Below are 25,479 nucleotides of genomic sequence, written 5' to 3'. Positions count from 1 at the left end.
AAAAAAAAAAAAAAGTGAGTGCTGTGCAGTGTGTTAGAAATCTTGGTAGATTTTTCTGCATCTTTTTGTCCGTGTTTTGGAGACACCTGTATTGAATGGACCCCTGTGCATGAGGTACAGATGTTTGTTTTTGAAAGGCAAGGAGAGGAGAAGGTTGTTTTTATTCATATGCAGAATGTTGCAGTCTTCAGTCCTAGATGCCATGGGATTTTTTTTTTATTCCCTTCTTCAGTTAAAAACAATCTCTGCTCATTTCATTAATATTTATCTTAAGATTCTGATACAACTGTTTACAGATCCTCTGTTTTTGGCTGATGCTATCTAATAGTCTATCTTTCAAAGTATTTTTTTGTTGTAGTTTGTACTGTATATGCTATTGGGAGTAATTTAGAAGGACTGTTTTCAGAATAGAGCAAAACAAAATGTATGTCCTTTTGTTTTACAGTTTCTCACCTTTTCGGAACGTTTAAGCAATGTTAATATTGATATTATTCATCGGATTGACAGAACTGGAAGCTATGCTGAGGTGAGAACAGCAATAACAGTCTTCTGAAAGAAGATCTCAGATCATTTCACAAGTAGATATGCTTCACAAAAGATTCACTTAAAAATTTCTTTTGGGAGGAACTGGAAAGAAGTGCATGGAAGAGTTGCCTTTCTTGGATCCTCATTTCCTGTGTTGTTTCCCTTTTCATGTTGACCTGCTTCACAGTACTGCTTTAGAGGGTTTTTGACAGCAGGATCCTGATCACACCATGTAGCTGGTCAGCTTGTGGGCGCTTCTGAGTGGGGAGGATGCTGCTCTGACAGTCAGCGACCCTACGTCCAGTCCTGCAAAGTATATGAATGTATACAAAGCAAGTGCATGTGTCTTGAGATATCATAAAAAACATCATCTATATGTGTCCTTTACATTGTTACTGTGATCATAGTGCTTGGCAGGTTAATTATTTCTTGGCATGCTGGATAGTTGTTTTGAACTTCCCGCTCAAAGGCTGTGAGGATGCCAAAAGAAATCTCAAAGCATTTGTGCTGGGAGAGCTATGGATTACTGTATTAGATTATCAAGGCCAGTCAACAGAGATCTAAAAAGCAATTGTGTAAATGATTCCTGTCACCAGAAAATATTTTCAAATGTGTTTTGAATATAGAAAGAAAGGTCTCATTTTCGGGCAGATTCCATAGCACCTTTTGAAATGGAGTCATCAAAATTTTTTAAAATATCCTTAAAGAAAATATTTGAGTCATTTGAGAGTTTTCTTCATTTGAACCTCTTTATAGGTCACATTCTTTATGGTTGGCAAGCTAATATTTGTTCTTTATTTTGACAGGAGGTTGAAACCTACTTTTTTGAAGGACTACAGAAATGGAGGGAACTGAACCTCACTCAGCATTTTGGTACCTCATTTTTATTTATTCATTTTCTTGCTTGCCTTAAAGTGTTAAAAATACATTTCCTATGGAGCCAAAGTCTACTGAGAGTCTTTCTATTGACTGGGTTTTGGATTGGGCTCTGGGGAGCTATTTTTCTTTAACATCCTACATGTTTACCAGCAACTGGACTATAATTCTAAGGATTTCTTTTTTGTGTTTTGAACAGTGCAATTCTACAAAGAAGTAGCCAACAAATGCCAGTCCTTCAACCAACTGGTCTATTACCAGAGTGCTGTCGTGCAGAGCTTGAAGACACATTTGCAAGTCAAAGGCAGTCTTGCTTATCAACCCCTGCTAGAGTAAGTACATGCTGATAAAATATAACTGAGGAGCTTTGGCAGTATTGCAGGGTAAATGTGAATACTGTCATGAGTGCTCTTTTTCCTTATTGTACATGAGGAAAGAGGTGTAGCTGTAAGATGCCCAAAGTGGCGGTGTTTTCTTGATAGAGCATTATGTTTCTAAGTATTTATTTTTAGACAAACAACTACTGCAAAGCAAACAAACTAGCGTGAGTGCTTACTGAGTTTCATCCAGAATACTAATGTGCTTTGGTTGATGTTTATCATCTATGTCTCCCTGTTTAATGTTATCTGCTTGATTTTTTTTTTTTAATTATAAAATTCTTGCCATCCACAGCTTCATAATGGGAGATATTTAAATAAAAGTGGAAAGCAAGCATGATGATATGTTTCTTTCCAAAGAGCCTGCGTTCTGTTGAACACAGAGCTTGGAGTTTGATTATGCAATGCTTTACAAGTTTTTTATTAGTATTTTTTTAAAATACACTAACGCTGATGTGTTGTCTGAAATCCAGACTAGTGGTGCAGCTGGCTCGAGATCTCCAGGCTGACTTCTATCCTCACTTTCATGACTTTTTCCTGGCCATCACCAAGTTACTGGATACCCAGGACACAGAGCTGCTGGAATGGACTTTTACCTCTCTTTCCTATCTCTACAAATACTTGTGGAGGTTGATGGTGAAGGACATATGCAACATATACAGGTAAAGGCTGTGTTCAACATATGTCTTGGTCAGCAATTATTACATCTATGGGAGTGTAAATGCCACTTAATTATATAGCTTAGTGTTTCAGTATATTTGTTAGCATGCTTTCCCTGCTTTCAGAGACAGACTATGAGTCCTATTCTCATATTCAGTCCCCTTGAGGAACCACTGCCTTCCATGGGGTAGTGCATTGGAGGAGGGATTTGGGTTAGTCTGAAAACTTGGGCCTTTGGTCACCTTTTCTCCTGGTGTGGTGGATGCAGGTGGTGATACGAGAGGAAGCATCCTCCTCAACTGGGAAAGCAAAACTCAGAAAGACACTGGATTGTTGGAGTCATTTTGGAAACCTGTGACAAAGTCTAAATTCAACATAGGTCTCCTGGGTGCTTCTCAAGTACCTTGGTCATAGTTGTATCCTTCCTTTCTTTCCCAGTTGCAGACCCCAAGATTTAAGCTATTAAATGGATTCCTTTGAGTCTTTAATTGTTCCTTTGCCAGGATTTTACCCCTTTTGTTCTTCCCTTACTCCTGTCTGTTTAGTGAGAGAGCAAATGAGTTCTGCACAATTTTGTATGCTGTAAAACTCCTTGCCACCACATGCTGTGGATTCTGAAGGTTGGCATAGGCTCAAAGGGAAACTGGCCAAGTTTGAGGGATTTATCAAATATATAGGAACCACTTCTGGCTTGGGAACCCTGAACTGCAGGTGATTTGGGGGCTGGTTTTATATGTGCTTGCCTTGTTTTTAAATCCTTCCTCAGGCATCTGTTTCTGGCTGCTGTTGGAGATCGGATATTGGGATGGATGGACCTGTAGTCTGACCCAGTATGATTGCTTGTTCAATCTTATGCTGCTGTGGTAGCAGGTCTTTTCTTCTCTTGGCCATAGCCTATGGGCCTGTGTTGCTTACTACTAATTTCAACTGGGAACAGATGGAGCAAAAGATGGGTTAGAGATACTTCCTCCCCAACCCAGCAAAAGCTTTCAAGCATATTGCAGGAACATCTGCCTGACTATGGATCTGAGGCATGAATCTGTCTGCACTTAGCATGTGCTGAGCCACCTGCAACTGCTACTGATGTTTACTGGAGAATTACAAATATACATTGCCCCTCTAAATTGTATCTCTAGAAACTTTACGTGCACAGGAGAGCCTGTGGCTCAGACACAACTGAAATGCGATTCTGGTATATCAAATGAAGTTTGGTTTCACCGCTGAGCGCATCTGTTAAAAATCTTGATGCGGCAAGTGGATCTGTGTGGATCCAGAGATGTTAGAGGTATGTCTGCCTGGGACCTAAGTTGTCTGACGTGAGATGTAAACATGTTAGCTTCTCATTTGGTCGTCTTTGCAAAACTGTGCCCTTTATATAGGGAGAGTGGAAAGGAATGGTGTTGAGGAAGGCCATTTGCCCTCTCTAGGACTACAGATTCTTAGTGTTTATAAAGGGTGGAAATGTAAACCGAAAATGTAACTTTTAAAACCAATTCTTGCACTACCTTTAAGACAGTGGATTGTTTTGTGTCTTTGTAGTCTGTACAGTACCCTGCTGGCTCACCACAAAGCTCACATCAGAAACTTTGCTGCTGAAAGTTTTGTCTTTCTAATGAGAAAGGTAAGTGAGATGTTTGTATCGTGACTCTGTCTCCATTCTATTGTGGCCCTTGGCCCTTGTCTGAACTGCCAAGCTGTGCCTCCTGGGTTGTCATTTTTTTGCAAGTGTTTTGTCTCTGTCATACACTTAATACCAGCAGTGGCAAATAGAGGCCTTAGTGCTTTCTGTTTCAAGAGCAGTGAAACCAAATGTTCACAGTTGGTTTACCTAAAACTTCTAGAAGTCGTACCGTAGTTTTGCAAAAGGGAGGCTTTAGTTTGTAACTGCACATTTGCTCAACAGTGCTTTAAGGCCTTTGTATAACAGAAGTTCTTCTGAAAACATTTCTGCACTCCTGAAAATCAGAGTATTTAATATTCCCAGGAAGATCAATCAAGGAAAGGGAGTGATAGCTGTTGTGTTTCATTTAGTTAAAATATACAAAGCCAGGATTCCTGACAGTGACTAGCAAATCTGAGCATCTCCATTTTTGCTCCAGGTTGAGAGACCTTAAAAAAGCATACTTGTTTGATTGGTTGTTTTCAGAAATTGCTGAACTTCAAACCAAGTCCTCAAACGAAGAGGGTTTCAAAATCTTGGGCCAGAAATCCTTGAATATTCCCAAGTGTGGTTATAGTTTTGGATGACTGGATTCTGCATTCAGCTGATAAACATCTCCTCCCGGACTGGTGCAGAGACCTTTTGCAGGGACAAGTTTAATGATGCATTTATGCACATGCTTTACTCTAAAATCATCAGAATGATCAAAAGCATGTACTTCAACTCAGGTGGCCTCGGTGGACCTGTGTGGGTTTGGGGGACCTGTGGTGATTAAATAGCTGACCATTTTCCTTCATTCAGTTTCCTTGGGTTATTGCAACTTGAACTGTTGCAGGGAGGCAGGGCTAGGACAGTAAGGTGGTGCTGCAGAGCTGCCTCTTCTAATTTGGCAGCTCTAAATAGAAGATAACTTTTTTTCTCCTTATGTTTTGCAGGTTTCTGATAAAAATGCACTCTTCAATTTCATGTTCCTTGATCTGGGGGAGCACCCAGAGAAAATGGGAGGTGTGGGACAGCTACTTTTTGAGATGTGCAAGGGTGTTCGAAACATGTTCCACTCTTGTGCAGAAACGGTAAAGACAAGAAGAAAAGACTGCTGGTATAAATGTTGCTATAATGGAGCCTTAGGCAGTGCTCAGTGAAACTGTTGAGTGTCATCTTGTTCACCTCAGTGGATCCTCAGTGATAAGCATGCTGTTTGTTATTTAACAGGATCTAATATGTTCTTCTAAGAATCTTTTTTGAGATGAGGAGGTTATTTTTAGTCATTCCTATATTATATTCCTGTCTATTAAAATGACTCTGCTGATACTGTGCATAATTTGTACTCTCTAGATTAATATAAAAACAATTTGAATTTTAAGTGATAACTATTTTTTTCCACTAATCATTTTACAGAGCATTCAGATCACTGTGATATTTTAGCAGTATATTGCACTAACTGAATTTAGGATTGCTAGATTATTTTTGAAGCATAAGGACATGATGTGCTCTTTCCCTGTGCAGGCTATGAAGTTAATTCTGTTAAAGCTGGGACCTGTTACTGAAGCAGAAATTGAATTACCATGGGTAACTGTTGGAGAAGCATTTGAGCAGATGATCAGATCGGCTGTAGCGCATATCCATAGGGAGCATTTTGACATTGTCTTCAAGTGCCTGGAGGTACGTTGCCCTTTTTTTTCCTCCCTCCACCCATGAAAGACTGAAAAAATTGTCTGTACTTACCAGTGAAAGTATTTGTGTGCTATGAGAGCAGGATTGGGTTTTCTCTCCTTTGGCAACATTAAATAAGTATCATATACATGGGAGAAAATCCCATCCTTCTTTTTGTAAGTTCAGAGCGGCCCTGGTGGCTGTGCTGTGCTGTACATGGGAAGGGACCTGCTGTGTGCATGACTTGGAGCTCAGTCCCAGAGCTGGGCAAAGAAGAGTTGCAGGATCTGTCATTGCAGAGGCAGACATCTCTGGCCCTTTGCAGAATGGGGAGTTGTTAGGGCTTCTTTCCTTAAGCTGAACTAGATTTGTTGATGGTCCTGACACAACGTTGTGACAGTAAAGGGGAAGCTTTTTGCTCTGCAGGTCTGTTTACAGCAAAGATGTGGACTGAACCTGGAGAGCCAAGTTTAGCCTCAGAGCCAAATCCTGCAAATCACTGAGTGTTTTCAGTTTGGTTGTTCCCACATTGCTATGTGGGGGTTATCCTCTGAGGTCCGAGGGAGCACAGCTGACTGCCCTGTGCTGTGCTGTGTTGGGTCAGGGTGATGCAGCATGATGAGTCTTGTGTTTTTTACTTATCTGATCAACATTTAGGCATTTTATTTCTAGAGATTGGGATTTACTAAGGGGGATTGAAACCTCTTAGAAGTGACAATGTACTCTACATCGGTTTTGCTCTGCAGAAGGGTGAAATGGGAAATTGGAGAAAATGGTATGGTTGTGAACTTTAGGATACTCCTCCCAGCTTTGGTAAATAATCCTATTTGTGTGGTATTTGGAGCTCCCTGCCTGTGGCTATCCAGAACTCCTCAGAAAACCCCATCCTGTTTCTCCTACCCCACTAGTATGGTAGCAGTTCTTGCCTGACAGTCATTAGCCACAGAATTGTTTGCCATTAGATATTTTTTAGCCCTGGTATCTGAGTCGCTCAGTATTTGCAGTTGTGATGAGCTCTTGGAAACTGGTGACATAATTCCCTTTATTTTTAATGGAGTTTGGTTTTTATCCTGGGAGCCACTGGATGACTGGAAGTTAGCTGAGCTCAGTCTTGCTCAGAGGGAAGTACTCACACAGTCTGTGATAGGTCTCTAAATTGGGTTCAGTTTGTAGGATCAAAGATACAAGCTTATATTCTCTGGACAGAGAGAGACGTTAATAGGAATGATCCAGAGCAGCTCCATTAGATGATGTGGGTAATCCCTGAGCATCCACATTAGCCCAAAGTCCCAATGCATAACAGTGTAAAGGTACCTAAGTCTTGATAATTTCAGTGGAAGATGGGTGTTTCAAAACCACTGTGGGTCTGGGGCCAAGTATTTCTTGCTCTTTCTCTTTACTGTTTTGTAGTGTGTTCCAAAGGAGAGCATCAACTTGGGAGGTATTTGCGTCCAAGGAATCTTAAAATGTTTGTTTTTATATCATGGGAATCATGTAGTGTTTCTGGGAGGTTTTATTTATTGAACAAGACTGTCAGCAATAGTTTGTTGGGCTGATGAACACTGATTCTTTAGAATTCCTTTCAGGTAGCAGGAAGGGAAACAAGTGATCATTTCTCTGAAATTTTCACTTTTTATTTAAACAGGAGTCGCTCTTAGACTTGCAGGGAAAAATAACTAAGGCTAACTGCCATGTGGCTTCAGAGCAGATGGAAAGGATTCTGCAAGCTTATCTGATCCTAGTGGAACATGCAAATGGATCCAAAATCTCACGGCCTGAGGAAGTCTGTCAGGTAGGTCAGACAATCCCTTTGGCTAATGTTCCAGAGAGGTATCTATTGAATCTGGAAGAGGTGTGGTGAGCTAATACATTCTTGCACATTCCTGCTGTATCAGTGGATTTAGAATTTGAGTGAAGTTGAACAAAGAGATTTGTTGGGAGTATTGCTGCCTCTCCAAACCCATGAGAATTTTCCTTTTGTCGTGTAATGCTGGTGTAGTCCTTCTTTAAATGAGCAAGGGGGAGAACTGGGCTGCTGCTGCTAGAGATCATGTTGAGCAGTAATTCCTGCCACTGTGGAGGAGAGCTAGACTGTTGTAACTGTGGTGGAGAAGTTCCATCGGATTCACATGCATTTGGTCCCATTGGTTCAAATATAGGCTTTGGGCCTTCAAACTTGAACAAAACTATTAGGATGTATTTCAGTGGGCTGGAGCTTAGAACGCCATGTCCTCCGGCTCCAGAGACTGTCCAGATCATTCAGACCAGACAATCATTGTCTTAATAGACGAATATCAGTTCTCTCTCTTTTATTCCACAGATTTTAATAAAATTGTTACAAACACCAGATCTGTCAGCATCTTGCTGCAAAACCCTGCTGAACACAATTTCTGCTTTACTGCTGACTGAGAATGTTTTCTTGCCTGATGCTTTGACCAAGGAAGCTATTGAGAAGGTAACAAAGACTGCTTCTTGCAGCAGAAATCTCAGAGCCCAGATTCCCTAGAGCAAGTTGACTTTAGGACCTACCACTTAGGGCTGGGAAACAGACTATAAAGATGCCCCTTACCCTTTTTGCATGGACAAGGGAGAAGCTGCCCTATGCCTAAAATGATACCTACAGTAGTCTTAGGACTCCTTGAGAGTTTTACAGACTGTCACTGTGTTACAGTGATGCTGCTGTGTCAGATACCTGTGCAATGAAAAACAGACTCTGCTTCAAACACCTACAGACTATGTAGAGAAGGCAGGGAGAACAGAGAAGGAACATGTCCTGTCTTTGATTATAAACCAGGTCAGTGAGCTGGGGTTAGAACCTTGTAAATTAAGCTGCTGACAAGTACAGTTTGATTTAGAAAGTATAGGCATATTTCAATACTACCATTGCTCCTGAAGCATTGACAGGATTAGTTACATATATTCCTATCACAGTTTTGCAAGTATTTATACTTTTAAAATGTTTTTCTGATTCTTCAGTTTTCCTATTACAGTACACAATAACTTTGCAATTTATAGTGTGGACCATAGTTGTACTGTGTAGGTAAAAATATATCTTAAAAAATATGCATGTCGCAGGTGATTTGCAGTGGGAAAATAAGGCTGTTGCAGTTGTTTAAAAAAATAAGATTTCATGTGATCCTCAGTGTAGGCTGTTGTTGAAGTAAGATTGGTTCTGCCTGTGGTTTAAGCCCAGTTTTTCTTGGAAGACGTGATCCTTCAAGTATTTGAGTATATTTATGTGGGGTTCTGCTAAACTAGAGGGAGCTTAAAGCTGTCCTTGTGATTTGAAGGGTCTGAAAGTGAAATCTGGGTGCATATTTATATGTTGTACACCTCAGCATTGAGAAGCGCTGATACTATATACCACGAGGAGGGTTCATATCTTGATTTCTTCAGAAGCACAGAGGTTGGCTCTCCTTCTGAGGTAGTAAACTTTCTGCAACCAAGTATGGTAGATTCATACCCCAGGAGCTACACAGGAAAAGTGTCAGGCTGAAAGATCTTTTGGGCCTAAGCTTTCTGCTAATGATTGCTGTGTCTATGCTGTAATCCTAGAACTTCCACCTTCCGTTTTCCAGATCATGGTAAAGATAGCTGAGCTGTCTTTGGACAGATCCAGCTGGGTTTGTTAAAAGGGCTGTGCTGTTTCTGTACATGAGTTGTCATTGGAAACAGTATAGGTGAGTGAAGCTGAACTAACAAACCCTGCTAGATATGCACAGAACCAGGCTGCATGTCTCAGAGTCCAAAGCATGGTTGATTGATAAACCAGATAAAATGGCAGAATTGCAAAGTTATCCGTGGATAATGGAGAGTTGACTATGAAATGTCTCTTGTTAATATGTTCCTATTAACCTTTCATCTGCATCTTACAGGTATTTGCAAGTGAGTTTGAGTGGCGCTTCCTTTTGGACTTCTCTGAGGTGATGTTCGCGATGAAGCAATTTGAGAGGGTAGGTGGACATTTTTGTGTGTTGTGTTTGTTTTAGTTGACAGATAGGTAAATTACTGACAGGGAGGGATGTGAGATGTCTTTATGGCATGCACAGCTGAACAGCAAAACCTTCTACAACTGGGAGATCCATAGTATGTTTAGCTACATTGTATGCTGAATCATTTTTGTGTGGTGACATGACCCTTAATATTTAAGCTTGTGGCATGATCTAGTAAGAATGAAAGAGGCTATTTAAGCCATTGCATTAAAAAATGATAGGAAAAATATGCATTTCTGTGTAGTTCGGGTATTAGGAGAAGTTGTGGTTATCTACTTCGAGTCTCACACTGGTAGTAAAATTTCCCATTTTTGTCTCTTGCTGGGGTCCCAGTGGGGTTAAAGAGTTAGTTAGAGTTGGAGAGGGTGGCAGGTATCTGTGTTCACAAAGAAAAGCTTGTCTGTAAAAGTGGGAGATTTTTATGGCTAGGATGAAGAGAAGGAGTTTTGGAGAAGGAAAGCGGAAATGAAGAATGAGGGATGTCTGGTGAGTCAGGCCTGGGATTCCTGATCTAGGAAGAATTAAATCAATTAAATGGAGAGGGAGGTGAGGGTGAAGTTAGGGATCTGGAATGTCCTGAGGAGACTGGATTTGGGGCAAACAGAGTTTTTGCATCAAATCTCTGTCCCAGCCAGAGTACTGGTACATCTGTGTGCTGACAACTTGTGCCGCTGATGAAAAGTCTGATGCTTTGCTCATTCATTTATGAATGTTTGGTTTTCTCTGTGGATGGTGTTTTGGGTTCCTTAGGGATTTAATCAGGGTTAAAGAGACTTGCTAAACCTTATTTTTCTTTTTTTTTCTCTTCAGCATTTTCTTCCATGCTTTCTAGAGTACATTGAGCATTGCTTCTCTGGCATAGATGCCCTCGCAAAGGATGAGGCGATGGCAATTTTGGCTAAACTTATTCTGATGAAAGCAGAGCCTCCCACCCTTGGCTCAATGGCATTTGAAAAGTATCCTCTCATTTTCACTGAATCATCCATCAGGTGAGACTCCTTGAGTTCAGCAGTGAGTAGATGCGTTTGTATGGCCCCATGCCCGGAGGCTGGGGCATGCGGAGCTGCATAAAGGTTTCCCTGTAGTATTTGCCAGAGTTGTGTAAATAAGAATGGTGCTGGCAGATCTGCAAAGAAAGTGATGCTGTGGGATCCATTTTTTTTCTTTTTGAGATAGTTAGAGAAGAGATATTCCTCTGCAAAGATTACCACTCATAAAAAGACTAGCAAGTGTTGTGGTAGGCGTGTGATGTGGATTTTGCTATGCTCAGATGCATGCTGCACCAGAGGGCAGTTAATCTTTGTAGTGAGTGCTGCAGTCCTGGTTCTCGTCGTGACTAACCTCCTGCTTTTGCCCTGTCCTCCTTCCGAGCACGCCTGTGTCTTGTCCAGGAGCTTATGGGAGAGCAGCACTGTAGGCTTACCACAGAGCACAGCTAGGTACCAAAGGGCACCTAATTAATCTAGACACAGCACTGTGCTGGCACAGCTTGACTGCTTGTGGTTGCAAAGCTAGCTTGGCTGCAGCAAAGTGGTTGCTTTTCCACTGGAGGCTCTTGGGAAAGCTTTGGGGTCACTGTTGTCAAGCACAGAACAACCATTGCTAATCTACTGATAATGCTTGTTCTGATCTTTGTAGCTCTGGTAATTCAAGTCTTTTGCCTGCAGAGAGTGGCATTTTGTTTTGCTTTTTATATAAGGTTTTGTCTCTCTCAAAAACAATCCACTCCATGGGTTTCTTTCTAGTTTTATTTATTAAAGTAGAGGTGTTAGGGTTTAGGGAACAGAAAAATGTGAGTCAAAAGGATATATTTCAATTTCTCTTCCCTTATTTTCATTGTCTGTTGATCTTTTTGGATTTTCAGTGGTATGGGGTACATAGCTGATAGAATCTTGGTCCTACTTGGGGCTTCTTAGTGCTCCTGCAATGTCAATAATAGAAAATAGGGCTGGGAGTGATCTGAAGATGTTGTATCGCCCATCTCTAATCTAGGATGGAATTAGCAAGTCCTGAACCAGTCCTGAAAGATGTCTGATTGAACTGTTCTTAAATACTTTCCATCCTGGAGATTCCCCAGCTGCACTGACAGTCTGTTCTGCTGCTTTGCTGCATTTATGGTTAGAAAACTTCTTTTTCTCTGCCAGTCCTGAATTTCTGGACTAAATTCTCTTTGCAGCAGATTAAATCCATTGCATTATTTTATCTGCAGGGAATATAGAACAATTTATTTCTTCCTCTTTGCATCCAGCTTTTACAAGTAACAGGCTTTAATCATCAGAAATCTTCTTTTCTGTGGACCATCAATCCTAATTCCTTGAAGTATATCTCATACATCTTGTTTTTTAAACCTCTCATCATTCTTGATGCTATCCTTCCTTTGGCTTCTTTCTTTCCTGAGGAGTGGAGTCCCTGCAGCCCTCCAGCCATGCTCTTGCCAGTGACGGTGGAATGGAAAGATTGCTGTCCATGGGGTGTTAAGTACTCCTGTTTATATGTTCCAGTATGGTGTCAGCCCTTCCTGCAGGAAGACTGGGTTGTTGATTTGGACTCAGCTTGTGATTCCTTTTTAGGCCCCCAAATGTTACGTGTCTGTTTTCTGTCATCCATTAGTCATTGCTAGTAGCTAGGTCATTAATGAGCCGTAATCATGCTGACAGTCACACAAAGGACTCTTAGGTGCTCCTAGAGGCTGCACTGTGTCTAACTGGGAACGGGAATCTTTCCTTCCAGAGCTATTTCTTGAATTTGAAATAAAGACCTGACATTTCTTCTGGGCCGTGTTCTGTGCCCCCCTTCCCCTAGCCTTCACATGGCTGGATGGTCTTTTGCCCTGTGGAGGGAATTAATAGAAAAATCCCCTGGGGATGTCCAAGTCCTTTTTGTTAGGAGTAGCAAATTTAATTTTGAGTATCATGGGAGGAAAAGGAACAATCTCTGATATGCAACTGTTTGTTACTAAAAAGTTTGGTTTTATTTTTAGCTCTAATATAAGACAGCAAACAAGAAAAGGAGGAAGGACACAGGTGCCAGTGTTGGATCATGTACTGTCTTTAATCCAGTTACCAGAGAATGAAGATATCACTGACCTTTCGCAGCCTTGGGTTGCCTTGGTTGTACTGCCACATATTAGGTAAGGTATATTCTAAGGTACTATTGCTATGTATTTCGGTAGTACTGTCTAGTTCATAGATAACATTATCCACCATTGGTCACAGACCATTTTACTAAGGGAAGGATAAGAATTATTAACTGTAGTCTTCTCATTTATTTTGGACAGACCAATAGACAAAGAAAGCATCCTGCCATGTGTTACAAGTTTTACAGACTTTCTCTTCACAGCCATTGACAAAGGAAGCCTCTGCAAAGGTCAGTTACTGTTATTGCCTGTTCATTTGCTTTTTGTTGACATAAAAAGAAATACAAAGCAGTTTTGCTGAAAACACAGAGCATGAAAATGAATAACATTAGGATTGTATCCAGATTTAATGAGCAGCTCAGAAAAACTAGAAAAGCAAGCCTGGGGGGAAACTCCCTCAAGGAAGCAGCTCTGCAAATGCTGTTGATACTCATAATGGGGTGGCAGATGTTCCACGAAGTGGAGGGCATAGTGTCAAAATCTAGGTTTGATGAAGATAATTGGGAAGGAAAAGAAGCAAATGAGAGAGAAGATGTTGGAAATGAATCCAAACCAGATTCAGGTTGAACCAGTCAAGTAGAAGAGAATATTGGCTCACAACTTCCAGTCACACTATTCTGAACCTGTATTGTCAGATCTGGACGTTACCATCTCTGTCTTAAGTGACAGAAGCAATTCTAAAGTGATACATTCCTCCTCCAGGCATAGGTGGTCACAGTGACCCCACTGATTGTCATCTCTCTCTGGCCAGAAGAAAATCCTTTGACTTAGCTTTCAACGTACAGGAGCATTGTTACTCAGAGGCATTGTGAGCATTTGGCCTTGGCCGTGAATGAGCACGTGTTGGAATGCCCCAGGTTCAGTGTTCTTCATTCCATGGTCTGAAAGGGCTTCCCAAGAGCCTGGCCTTTTCCCTTTGTAAATCCTCTATTAACATTCCTAAATGTATCCGCCAGTTGGCTCTGTTACTTTTTCTTCACATTACTTTACTCTTTCTTCTTCATGTCTTTGTCAGGCATGGTCCTTTTTGATTTAGCCCTTCTTTCCCTACCCTGTATGTGGCCCCATGTGGCCGTGACTATTTGAGTTGCAAGGTAATTATTCTACAAGGGAAGTACCCAAACCTTCTTTGCTGGGTCTCATCCTTGGTAGCAGCTCTGCACCACCTCTGTGTGTATGGAAGAAGAGGCATGTTGCTATTTGCTCCTTTGCCCCTAAAAGAAAAGAAATACAACCTCAGTCCTATGTTCCTGCCTCCTGCTGCCCTATCCTACGTGTCTTTGCTCCTTTTCCCTCACCCTCCTCCCAAACCAGGCTTCCTGGACAGTTTCCATATCCTCTGGCACTTTCTCCAGTTCCTTCACCTTGTACTAGGACTCCTGTCTCTTCCCATTACCTCTCCAAGGCACACTCAGCCTCCCCAGCCCTGTCCTCCCTATTTGACCTGCCTAGCCTCTGTATCCGGAGAAAAAAATGCAAGTCCCAGACCTGGATGGTTTTCTGCACATGTTGTGGAGCTCAGGTAAGCAGGCTTGGGAACTGGGACAGTGCAATGAGCTACCCTAGGCAGCTGTTTAGGGGTGACTGCCTGTGTGGAAGTGCTTACCCTATTGATCATATAGATGTGTCCACAATGAGGTGGGAGCTGCTACCTTTGTCTGCATAGAGGTAGTGCTACAAAATGGTGTGTAGATTACAGTTTGGAAACCTCTGCCCTTAAACGATAGATGTAGGAGGCCTCATCCTGCCATGTCTTTCAGTTTCTCCTCCTCTCTGTTAGGAGCTCCCTACAGAGGTAAGGTGAGCAGGAATCTTCAGGTACCTGGGGAAATTAAGCAACTTGGAATGGAGAGAAGTTTTCAAAAGAATAGATAGGAAGTGAGTGCCACTTCCCCATCTTTTTCATGGCAGCTGGATGCATGAAAGTTACATCTTTTAAAAAGCTTTTCTCAGCCTGCTTGGCTTAGGTGCTAGGGAAGAGAGGAAGGAGAGGAGATTTATTTTTTGTAAACAAGCCACTTACCAACTTAGGAGTGGAAGGGAAAGGAATTGCCCTTCCCCTTCCTTGCCTGGAAGGGTTTTGACTCTCCTGTGCTGCTGGGACAAGACCTGTTAGAAAGGCAGGGAAACCCTCCTTCTCTAAAGCAGGCTGGGAATTTTAGGAAAGAGACACTGTTGCTATAGAAAAATTAAGCAAACCCAACTTCCATTCACTCCAAACAAGAATTCAGCCTTCAGGTACATGGGACAACTTTGCAGATCTCTTATAGTACATTGCCAAAGCACCAAAGTTTATAGACACTTGTGCAGTGCCATCAATATATGTATATATTTCCTTCTGAAGTGTTTCATGCTTGCCATTTTGGACAGCTTTTCTTCATTTCCTGAGTACCATTAGTAGTACAGAGCTGTCTGAGACCTCTGTAACGGTGTTTAGCTCCAGGCTCCTCTGGGAGCTCCTCTGCTCCCTCAGCACATAGGTGTGATGGAGGCAGTCACAGCCTGGAAGCTGCTCACATCTTTCACTGAGAGCAAGTTGGAATGGGCACTTGCCAAGGGCAATAGCCAGAGGAGTATTTCTGTTATGGGTTATGATAACTATTAGAAACTGCTGATGCCTGTTTTGAGATCCGCATGTTACTCTATTTCTGTGACTCCAGCCATTTGAAGATGGCCAAGCACCATGCAACCACAGATCATTGTGACTGGAGTAAATACACAGGCTGTTCTTGTTCTCTTTGTTCCAGGAAGCCTGTTTGTGGCCTGTCAAGCTGTAAGTACTCTCCTTAGTTTGGCAGAGTCTTCTGAAATACTCCATTTGTTGCCTGTGGAGCGTGTAAAGAAGTTGGTGATGTAAGTAAACTCTGCCTCTTCTGTGATCCTCCTCAGTGCTCCTTGGTACAGCAAAGAGATGACTTTGCTTTTATGTAGGGGCTTGTTAAATGCCTTTTTGTGTGGTGCCTATTCTGTCAATACCTGCATGTTGCTTCACTATTATGCTTATGTAATGTAGCAATGTTGTAAGCACTACTTATTTAGAGGACCAGATAGTTGTAGTACCTGTTCAGTGACGCTTTCTCTGCTAACTGGAGCTTTGTTAGACAGCTTCAGGGTAGCACATGAGTATGCTGGTCCTAGTTTTACCTAAGAGGACTGTGCTTAGTAGCTGTGTGTTACATTTTAATGATAAAAAGGAAATTAACAGCACTTTCTGAATTGTTTTTAAAAGTCTGGTCTTTGGCAATCTGTTGGCAGTTTGGGGATTCCACCGTGTCCTTACATATCTGTGTATGTAAATGCTCCACAAGGGGAGATGTTTGGTACTTTCCATTATGTGTATTGTAAATCCCTTCTAATAATTATCACACGTAACCGAGTGGGTGGAGGGATCAAGGGAGCCGATTGCTCTCCCTCCAGCAAATCCTGCTTAACTTAAGGTCATCTGCCAACGCTGTTGTGCTGGAGTATCTCCCAGTCGTCAGTGGCTTGAGCTTCAAAACATCCTGTTCAGTTAGGAAACCACAGTTACCCACGTCTGAGGCATGCCAGAGGTCAAACAGCCAGCCCGGATCAGGCAGCAAATCTTGGCAGGGAGATGCAGCCTGATGCTTTTCTGCCAGCTTTGGGCTGGGGATACGGAGCCCGCATGGAGCAAGGGATGTTAGGGAGCAGAAGAAGGTCTCCCTGGCAGCAGGCAGGGGTCCTGCTCATAGTAGAGCTGGTGTCACACCTAAGCCTGGGTTATTTCTTGTCTGTTGAAGTTGATCTTTGAGCACCTAGGGAGTAGCAGCAGTCCTTGTCTGAGCTATGCAGATTTGTAGATCTCCTTTTTCTGTGGCTGTGCATGCATGGGCCCAGCCTGCTAGCCCCAGCTTGATACGCCTGCCTAGTACAAAGGAGGAATGTCATGCCTCTTGGGATGGCATGTGTAACTTGGACTTGGAGACTGCAAGTCAGCTTGCTGGTGAAGTCCGACCTCACCAGCCAAGTCTGAAGTTATGTGGAATTTTCCCATAATATTATTAACAGTGTTGCCTTATTTTCAAATATCTTTATTGTTGCAGTGCTCTCTATATGCTAATAAACCTCTGTTGTTTTAGCGCTTTCCCTTCAGACCCCTCTGCGTTGCTTTTGGCCGATCTCTATTACACAAGGTTGGCGTTGTGTGGCTGCCGGGAGCCCCTTTCCCAAGGGAACCTAATGGACTTGTTTGAGAAATTGCACCCTAATATTTCCACTGGTGTGTCCAAGGTAATCTACTTTTTTTTTTGAGCATACGCAAGATGATTTGTATTTTAAAATGCATTTTAAGTGAACAGAGTTATATGACAAAGGCTCAAAGCAGACACAAAGGATTATGTATAGTAATTACTTTTGTGGCATGTGTTTAGGACTGTGTACATTTCTAAGAACCTTACGCAAGGCATGAGACAACAAGAGGATAACTTTTAGCCCTGGGAAGCTTGTCTCTTCTGTAGAGGTGATTCAGAGCAGGAGCCCAATGTATTCATTCTGAATTGCCTGCTATACTATAGGAGCTCATTTATCTCTCAGCTGTAGGGGGGACCTAGTGAAATCAGTCTCCTCTGTCAAACATTAGCCTCTGTGTAGGTGTGTATGTGTCTGTGTATGTAGTCTGCGTGTTCCTGTACACTTCTGACATGTTTCCACTTCTGACAGGTCCGACTTTTGACTGTCCGAATTCTAAATCATTTTGAGACTCCACTTCCTGCACCAATTAAGGTAGGGCTGCAACTTTAACTTTTCAAATCCATTTGTGTTGTCTGTAAACTGTTTTGGCTTTGCTGCTTCCTCATGCCAGTTTTATCTCTTTGGATCCCTCCTCCTTTGTGTTTTCAGATATGTGAATTATGATCCCCAAGAGTTAGAAATCAGAAGTCCCTTGACTTTATTCTTTGGTTCAAAATGGCTGGGAATCTGTGTGCTTTGATGAAACCACTTCCAGTGGGAAAAGGATATGCTTAACAAAATGCATTTCACTTGTTTGTTCAGGGTGATGGCACAGCAGACCTCCAGTCAGTGTTTGCCATATTGCTCCAAGCAGAACTTGTGCCAGCAACAGTGAATGATTACAGAGAGAAACTTCTCCATGTAAGGAAACTAAGATGTGATATAGTGCGGTCTGCAATACCGAGTGGATCTTTGGAAGAAGTAAGTAGTTCTTGCCAAAAGGCAATTGTCATGTTCCCTTATTCCAAGAGAATGTTCTTATTCCATCACATAGGTTCTAACAAGAGCTCATCAAACTCTAGCTCCCAGATCAGGTTTTAGAAAACTTCCATGTTACTTAGGATCACAGCTCCTGTTGTCCTTGGAACTACTGTGTTCTCCTGGTTATTTAAGAGAACAACAACAGTGATATATAGATAAGTGGCCTGCAATCCGTTTTTGGTGTTGTGGAAAGGAAGGCAAATGATTCCAGGGAGAAGTGACTCCTGAGCAAATTTAAGATTGTGATCTTGCCATACCCTCAGCATCGTTGAATGTTGGTAGGACTCCCATCAGCCATGGGAGGGCCTGGCTGTTGGATGTCACTGCAGGATGGAGATCTTGTCTGCCTGTGGCTCTTGAATCTCTTCTACTGCTGAGCTAAAGGGGACTTCACCCTCTAGGTGTTGAAAGGGTCAACGTTTTATTAGTTAAATGTTCATAGATTTTGTTGGGGTGAGGGAATATTATTGTTATGGTTGTTGCTGTACCTCTATCACTTTTCCACCTCGACTTGTAAGCTCCTGTTAGCAGGGGTTGCAGATTAGTCCTACTGATCAGTAGGTTAGCAGGGAGCCAGTCCAGAGGACATACTTCTAAGTCCAGTGTAATGAAAGCTCCTCAGGGCAGACATTTCCTTTCTGAGCTCCCTAAAGCAGTTATGGTGGCCCTGAAGTTCAAGAGGGAGGCAGGCAATCCAGATCACCTGCTGGGCCTGGCCACTTCTTGCACATTAGTGATATTTAGGTATGGTGACTAGAGCTGAACAACGTGTGGAGTAAATGAACTCTACAGGTTCTCTCCATGAAGCTATGAGACAAAGAATGATGATGTGTGTGACTTCATTATTGGTGTTACTTCTGAGAACTTGTTTGATCAAAGTATCTACTTTCACCAGTTAGAGGAGGTTGATTGGTCTTTAACTGTGATTTTTAACACCTCAACAAGATTGTATTCATTGTCATTCTAGGTGCCCCTTCGGTATTTACTGGGAATGCTTTATGTTAACTTCAGCCCTCTCTGGGATCCTATAATTGAACTCATAACGTGAGTATATGCTGTTAGTTGCTGCAGTCGGTGGCTGTCTAATAATTCCTTCCATTGTTCTGTTAACAAAAATTGCAGTAAAAACGTCCCATTCAGAGATGTCAGTGCATGAGAACTGTTCATGTGAAATGCTCCCAAATGAATTCAATTTCTCAATCACAACCCATGTGGACTGTTACTTTTTAGCTTATTTTCTGATTTTCCGACTATTAAAGGGAACTGGTGACAAATATAGCTAAATAACATCAGGGTTTTGACTCAAAGGTAGCAGGGTTTAGTTAGTGTTTTAGAAATGCTAAATGAGCAAGAATTCCCTCTGAGTTTCCCCGTCTCTTTTTTATCCTTTTTGGAAGACCTCTGAATCCTACTAAATGCAAGGCAAGACTTACCATGGTGCCCACTGAGTTGAATACTGAATTTGGTTTCTCTGCTCTCAGTATGACTTTATCCCCTTGTTTTTTTCAGCTGTATAATTAAAAAAGGACAAGACTTTCCCCATCAAACTTAAATTAACAAAAAGTATTAAATCAGCTCTTCAAAAGATATGTCCACACTAATTCTTCCTTTGGTTCTATATGATGTTACTGTATAGAAGTCAGTGGAAAGCTTTTTACTCAGTTTGAGTTTATTTGAAGTTACTGGTTACAAGCAGATTATTTTAATAGCAATTGACATTTGGGATCCATAAATAAAGGCAAAGAAGTGCTACAGCTGTACCCTGCAGATGTCCTGTCTTCAGACACTCTCATAAAAGCAGTAATCAATGCCTGTGATTGTGTTCTTAACTTGCCTAGTGATGCTTGCCTTTTTTTACTTTTAACTTCCATGCTATTTTGTGTTTTGTTAGTTCTCATGCAAATGAAATGGAGAATAAACAGTTCTGGAAGGTCTTTTATGAACATTTGGAGAGGGCTGCTGTCTGTGCTGGTAAGTCACAGCTCCTAAATGTTATGACCCTAATCCAGATAAATGTAAATGATATGTGACCATGTTAAGTGCCCCAAATTTACATGTGGTGGAGAAAATTCAGAACTAGAGTTCTGAATGCCAGTATCATCTCCAGGACAGGAATGGAGAGGCCTGGGAGAGAATTTTATCTCCTTCTTCTGTCCTACACACCAAAAAGTAGACACAAGTGGCCTTTGCATTACAAGAGGGAACTGCAGGTTGTGAGAAGCTGTCTCTGCTTCAGGCTGGTGCTACCCAGGCTGATCAGGGATAATGAAGAAACCTGTAGAAAAGAGGCAGATTATCTTCCTGCCCCACTTACCCTGTGCCCCATAGGATCAGTGGGATTCCTGCAAACAATGTGCCTTTGGCGTGCTCTTGAGGTTTACCTATGTATCCATGAAATCTATGATTTCATCAGAGGGCCATGAGCACACAGCCATTCATTTTTCAAGAGAACAGAGCTAGATTAAGCTGTTTCAGGGCTGTAAGGCGTCCTAGAATACTTTCTAAACAATGTGGGTCTTGTTAAATACAGTTGTCCAAATGGGTACTTGGTGTCAAAAAGTATTGCTTTCATCCTGGGGGGAGTGATCCCCTGCTACTGACAGTTATGGAACAACCTTAAGATATTTTCTTCATATAATCTCTTCTTTAGAAATGGAGCTGCAAAATGAACTAGATGAAGAGGAAGAAAGCACTGCTGAGATGGAAAGGGAGAAGATGCCAGAAGGAGAAGTGGGGACCGTGTTCTTGGAGCAGCTGCAGATTAGGACAGACTGCAGTGAGCGGTTGGACCACACAAATTTCCGGTTTCTACTGTGGAAAGCACTGGACAAGTTTCCAGACAGGGTGGAGCCTAGGTCAAGGGAACTTTCCCTGCTGCTTTTGAGATTTATTAGGTAAGTGATGTTTTTCAGTTGAGAGGACACATTGCTTTCAACTGATTCTGGTGTTGCCAAGCTTTTGGACCATGGCTAGCCCTTTATAGACTTATTTCCTGACTCTATGGCTGATATGATGTCTGTTTCCAACTAAGATAATCTTTCCCTTTTAATTGAAGTGTGGATTATGTTAGAGATGTCACAGGGAAGCAGACTGAAATGAATCTGGTGGTATGTTTCTGCTGCCCAATCTCCCATTTGCCAACTTGCCAGTTTCACAGCCTCATTACTGCATTAAGGAATGATTTCAGTGGAAATCAAGTGTCTGTTTTCTAAAATGATAACACATTTTAGTTTAGAGTTACAAAAGAGAGAGATGGGGAAAATACTGTTTTCGTTAGAGGCTGATTTAGTTCCTCCTGGAAAGTAGTGAAGGTTTGGGTTATGTCCAAATATATTAACACTATGGGTTTTTTCCTTGTGCTTTCTACATATTAATGATGATTTTTTTTTTCCTAGTAATGTGACTTTCGCCATATAATAGATGAAGGCTGTCCAGTTGTGCTGTGGGCTGTGTGTGGTCTGCCAGAGCAGTTACCTGCCAAATAATTCACTCCAAGCTATTCACTTTCCTGTCCCTGGCAGGAGAACAGGGGCATGCTTGCATGCATGCATGCACATGTTGGACAGTACTATGTATGTGATCTCATGGCAGGGAAAGGTTTCTGGTGTGTAGCCCTTTTCTGTGATTAGAAAACCTAGGTTTTGCTTGCCTTGCTGGGAAAATTGAACCGCATTGTCATAGGTTACAGATTACTGAGTTTCCTCACTTACTCTCACGCTGACACACTCAATGTTCACCTGTTCACTTGAGCAAACACAATCTGCCATGCCCTCCACATAGCCTCTTTACAGACTTCTCATAATTCAGTGGTCTGCTTCTCCTTTCCCCTTTCTGCCAGGTACCTCTGAGAGTCTCCTTTAGCATATTTGGTCCGTACCTTTTATCTCTGCAACTTTCAGGGAAAGAAGGATGTGTTAAAATGTTTTCTTCTGGAAATCTTTAGCCATCTAGTGTCTCAAGAGACAATGACATTAATAATCAGAATGTAGGGTTGTGGAGTTTCAAGTTGTTCTTGCCCTGAAAAATGCTTCTTAATTCCTCTTTTTTTTTTTTTTAACACAGAAATGAGTACTACCCAGCTGATTCATTAGTGGCTCCAACTCAGGATCTTAGAAAGAAAAATAGTGGTGCAGTAGGAGCAAAAGAAATATCCAGTGAAGAAGCGAATGATGTTACTATGGAGGAGGAAGAAGAAAAGAAAGAAGGGGAACTAATCACTGTAGGGTTACCAAAAAAGAAAACAAGAAGAGCTGCTGCCAAGTAAGTATTTTTAGTTTTCCCTCCTCAGTTTTTTCAGGGAAAGGCAGATTCGATGGCTCATGTTGAGATAAAAGCCACATTTATGTATATTCCTTTTTCTTCTTTCCCTTTCATTTCATATTTGTCAGTGGAATTTTACAGGCACTTTAGAGTCCTGAACTCTGTCTGCACAGCACCAAGCATCCAAAGGCCCTGCCTGAATCTTTCAAGCTTTATCATTATCTAATTACCTGCTATATGATAGTCTGCAGATTGGCATTACTTTAAGCAAAAATCATGTGGCATTCTGAAGCCCTTTTGAAGTTTTTGAAGGCCGCAGGATTGTACCCGCATTACCCTGACTGCTTTGTATGTGTCTGCTGGTCTTTTAAGTCATGGATGTTGCCAAGCACTTTGAAAAATTAGACTATTCATTTAGATAGTTAAATACTGGGATTCTGCCATTACCTACCTCTTAAATCTTGGTCCTGATCTTTTTGTTATGGACAAAGATTTTTATGTTTAGATGTTGTCATTGGTGTTGTTTTGACTGAAGCTACATGCTTTTGTAATGTTGTCGCTCTGCAATATTGAATATATGGAGAAAGTGGCTATTAGTATGAATTCTCTATGACTTTTTTAATCAGAGTCTCTTTACCCTGATGACATCTGTTAAAAGTCCATTACAAATACTTTGCCTAGATTTGTATTTTGCCTTTTTTTTTTTTTTTTTTTGCAAAGGATGGCCCTTGTAATAACAGAAAACTTTAAAATGTCAGCTTGCATGTTGGAACACAACAAGTATTTTGGATGTAGCCTGTATTGTCATTTAATCCTGGGCATTTTTCAGGTGTTTCATTTTGTTTCCAGATTCTGGCTTGTATCTGTAAATTAGCAACAATTGAAATATGGTGACAGTCCAAGATTTTTGTTTCTCCACCTCTATCTCAAACTGTCCATGTATTTAAGTGGACACTTTAAGTCCTGGTAGCTGTGACGAAGGTGTAAAAGATTTACTGGAGACGTGTTGATGAGTTCTGCAGTGACCTCTCTTCATCTTCGCCCTGGACAGTTCACACGGATGTATCTGTGCTGCAGTGGGAGAGCTCCTGTGGGGCTTGGCCAAGGCCACCTCAAGCTCAGCATGGGGCCACCAGAAGGTGTCGTTCTCGCCTTGGCTCCCGTATGACTTTTGGCTCAGCTGAACCGTGGAGGAGGGCAGCACGGCTAGAAAATGTAGGGTAAACTACGGGGTACAGCCTCTGCCAGCCCCATGGCACAGGCGGTAGAGGAGATCGTATGCCTGCCCTATCCTGTTCCCCTCTTGCTCCCCCCAGGGAGTGGAGGTGGGACAGATTTGGGGTGACCACAGCCGCCTCTAGAGGAGCTGACCCCCATCCGCAGGCACTGTGCTTGCAGGCTGGCATAAGCTTAGCACAGTCTGTGGGTAACTGCATCCTTTCATGTTGATAGGAGCAAGATAGGCACCAGTTAAGGACACATAAATTAAAAAACAGAGATAGATTGACCTGTTTGGCATTCCAGGCCAGGCTGGGAGAAAGAAGTAAGCTGCATCCCGTCTGTCTTCTTTTACTTCAAAGACTGGGCCCATCTAGTGCTATGGAAGAAAAGGCCTTTTGTGTGCGGTGAAGTGACATCTGGAAGGAGCTGGTTAGGAGAAGGAAAAAGATACGGTCTTGCTGTGACTCTGAAATGGAGACCTTGGGATCCTGTTGTTTCTTTTTCTTGTTAATCAACTTTAGTAAAGTTCCCTGTTTGTGATGATAATTTAGGATTGTTTATTTTATCCATTAAAAAAAATACATATTTTTGTTGGTTTTTTTTACAGGCAACTAATAGCTCACTTGCAAGTTTTCTCCAAATTTTCAAATCCCCGTGCGTTGTATCTGGAGCAGAAGTTAAATGCGTTATACACCCAGGTGATGTTATTTACTAACTTTTAAAATTAATGATAACAAATTAACCTTTTCTTACCTGACTGCAGTACCTGAGCCTGCAGAAACCTGTTGTCTTCTGGGCCCAGTCATATTAGCTGGAAAAGGAGCTGTCCTTGAGAGTGCTTCCTAGCAGGCTTCAGCTGAAATTGGCCCCTTTAACAAAGACCCGCTTGAGATGCCCTGGCTCAGTTTGCCAGGAGCAGCTCATGTGAACGGATCAAACAACTGAGTGGTAGCTGCTTTGGCAAGGTGGAGATGAATGGTTGTGGAGGGAGCCTCTTCCACTTGCAGAGCAGGATCTGGAAGAGGATTTGTGTCCAAAGTCTGGGGTTCATTGAGAGCCGAAGAGATTTGTGCTTGACTTACAGTGTTGTGTCTACAGACAGCATGGTCATTTTGAACAGCTGATCATTTTGCATCAACTGTTTTTCCAAAATTGTTAAAGTTCTGCAGCTTTTAGCCTTTCCAATAGTAGCTTGAGGAAAATCTGGAAAATTCAGGGTCTTCATCCTGTCTAGCACTTGGGGAATGAAAGTGCAATCATGGTCATCATTATGAAAACAACATGCTTCTGCAGAAAGAGAGAGGAAACACATCACAGTCACACTCTTTTACTCTCTCTGTTTTTCCTTTGTGTGTGTTTGTTTTAGTGGTTAATGATGCCAGTCCTTTGCCAGGCGGTATATAGTGTTTAAGCCACTACCAGTAACAACAAAATGAAAACTGAAGATGAACAGACATCAAGTGAAAAGGCAGAGAACAAGGATTAAAGAGCAGAGCCTAGATAATGCCCCCAAATCTCTTTTAACTTTAAATAAGGGAGGCAGGAAAACAAGTCTAAGAAGAAATGGGATGGGAGGAATCGCAGTCTGTAACAGTCATAAGAAAAATAGAATTTCTTCTTGAAGAATATTCAGTTTGATAAGATCCTTTTTTGAGGTATTTCCCTGAAGGAATTGTCAAAAATACGACTCTTAAGAGGCTACAGGGAGACATTCTAAGTATTTATCCTACACTCCTTAAAACTATATTTTATTGATTTTTGTTGTATTCTATTGCTTCCTAATTTGTGGATTTGCTCAGATCACTGGATTTTGCTCTTGTTCCCAGTTTGTGTTCTCTGAAGCAATGGTAGCTGTAGAACTGTATGAAATGGTATGAACTTGTTAGT

The 25,479-nt window shown here is 41.8% G+C and overlaps 1 protein-coding gene across 2 annotated transcripts in view; it reads left to right on the top strand.

Annotated features, from left to right (window-relative positions):
• The window catches only part of UTP20 (UTP20, small subunit processome component), a 67,508-nt gene that overhangs the window by 442 nt on the left and 41,587 nt on the right, over positions 1 to 25,479 (top strand). For both annotated transcript variants that reach the window (XR_003255243.1, XM_026076131.1), the window contains exons 2-23: positions 446 to 526; positions 1,332 to 1,398; positions 1,601 to 1,733; positions 2,252 to 2,440; positions 3,978 to 4,059; positions 5,034 to 5,171; positions 5,605 to 5,760; positions 7,397 to 7,543; positions 8,072 to 8,206; positions 9,627 to 9,704; positions 10,554 to 10,732; positions 12,724 to 12,873; positions 13,021 to 13,109; positions 15,627 to 15,732; positions 16,980 to 17,130; positions 17,560 to 17,622; positions 17,893 to 18,051; positions 19,079 to 19,155; positions 20,003 to 20,082; positions 20,762 to 21,005; positions 22,174 to 22,371; positions 24,200 to 24,290. Coding sequence is in view for 1 of the 2 variants with exons in the window: in XM_026076131.1 (XP_025931916.1) it covers positions 446 to 526; positions 1,332 to 1,398; positions 1,601 to 1,733; positions 2,252 to 2,440; positions 3,978 to 4,059; positions 5,034 to 5,171; positions 5,605 to 5,760; positions 7,397 to 7,543; positions 8,072 to 8,206; positions 9,627 to 9,704; positions 10,554 to 10,732; positions 12,724 to 12,873; positions 13,021 to 13,109; positions 15,627 to 15,732; positions 16,980 to 17,130; positions 17,560 to 17,622; positions 17,893 to 18,051; positions 19,079 to 19,155; positions 20,003 to 20,082; positions 20,762 to 21,005; positions 22,174 to 22,371; positions 24,200 to 24,290 (2,793 nt within the window). In the remaining variant the exon portion in view is untranslated. The remainder of the gene's footprint in view (positions 1 to 445; positions 527 to 1,331; positions 1,399 to 1,600; positions 1,734 to 2,251; positions 2,441 to 3,977; positions 4,060 to 5,033; positions 5,172 to 5,604; positions 5,761 to 7,396; positions 7,544 to 8,071; positions 8,207 to 9,626; positions 9,705 to 10,553; positions 10,733 to 12,723; positions 12,874 to 13,020; positions 13,110 to 15,626; positions 15,733 to 16,979; positions 17,131 to 17,559; positions 17,623 to 17,892; positions 18,052 to 19,078; positions 19,156 to 20,002; positions 20,083 to 20,761; positions 21,006 to 22,173; positions 22,372 to 24,199; positions 24,291 to 25,479) is intronic.

Source organism: Apteryx rowi, unplaced genomic scaffold (genome assembly GCF_003343035.1).
Source record: "Apteryx rowi isolate R43461 unplaced genomic scaffold, aptRow1 scaffold_426, whole genome shotgun sequence".
Lineage (NCBI taxonomy): Eukaryota > Metazoa > Chordata > Aves > Apterygiformes > Apterygidae > Apteryx > Apteryx rowi.
Note: the sequence above shows the minus strand (reverse complement) of the source record. Positions and strands in the feature narration are given on the sequence as shown.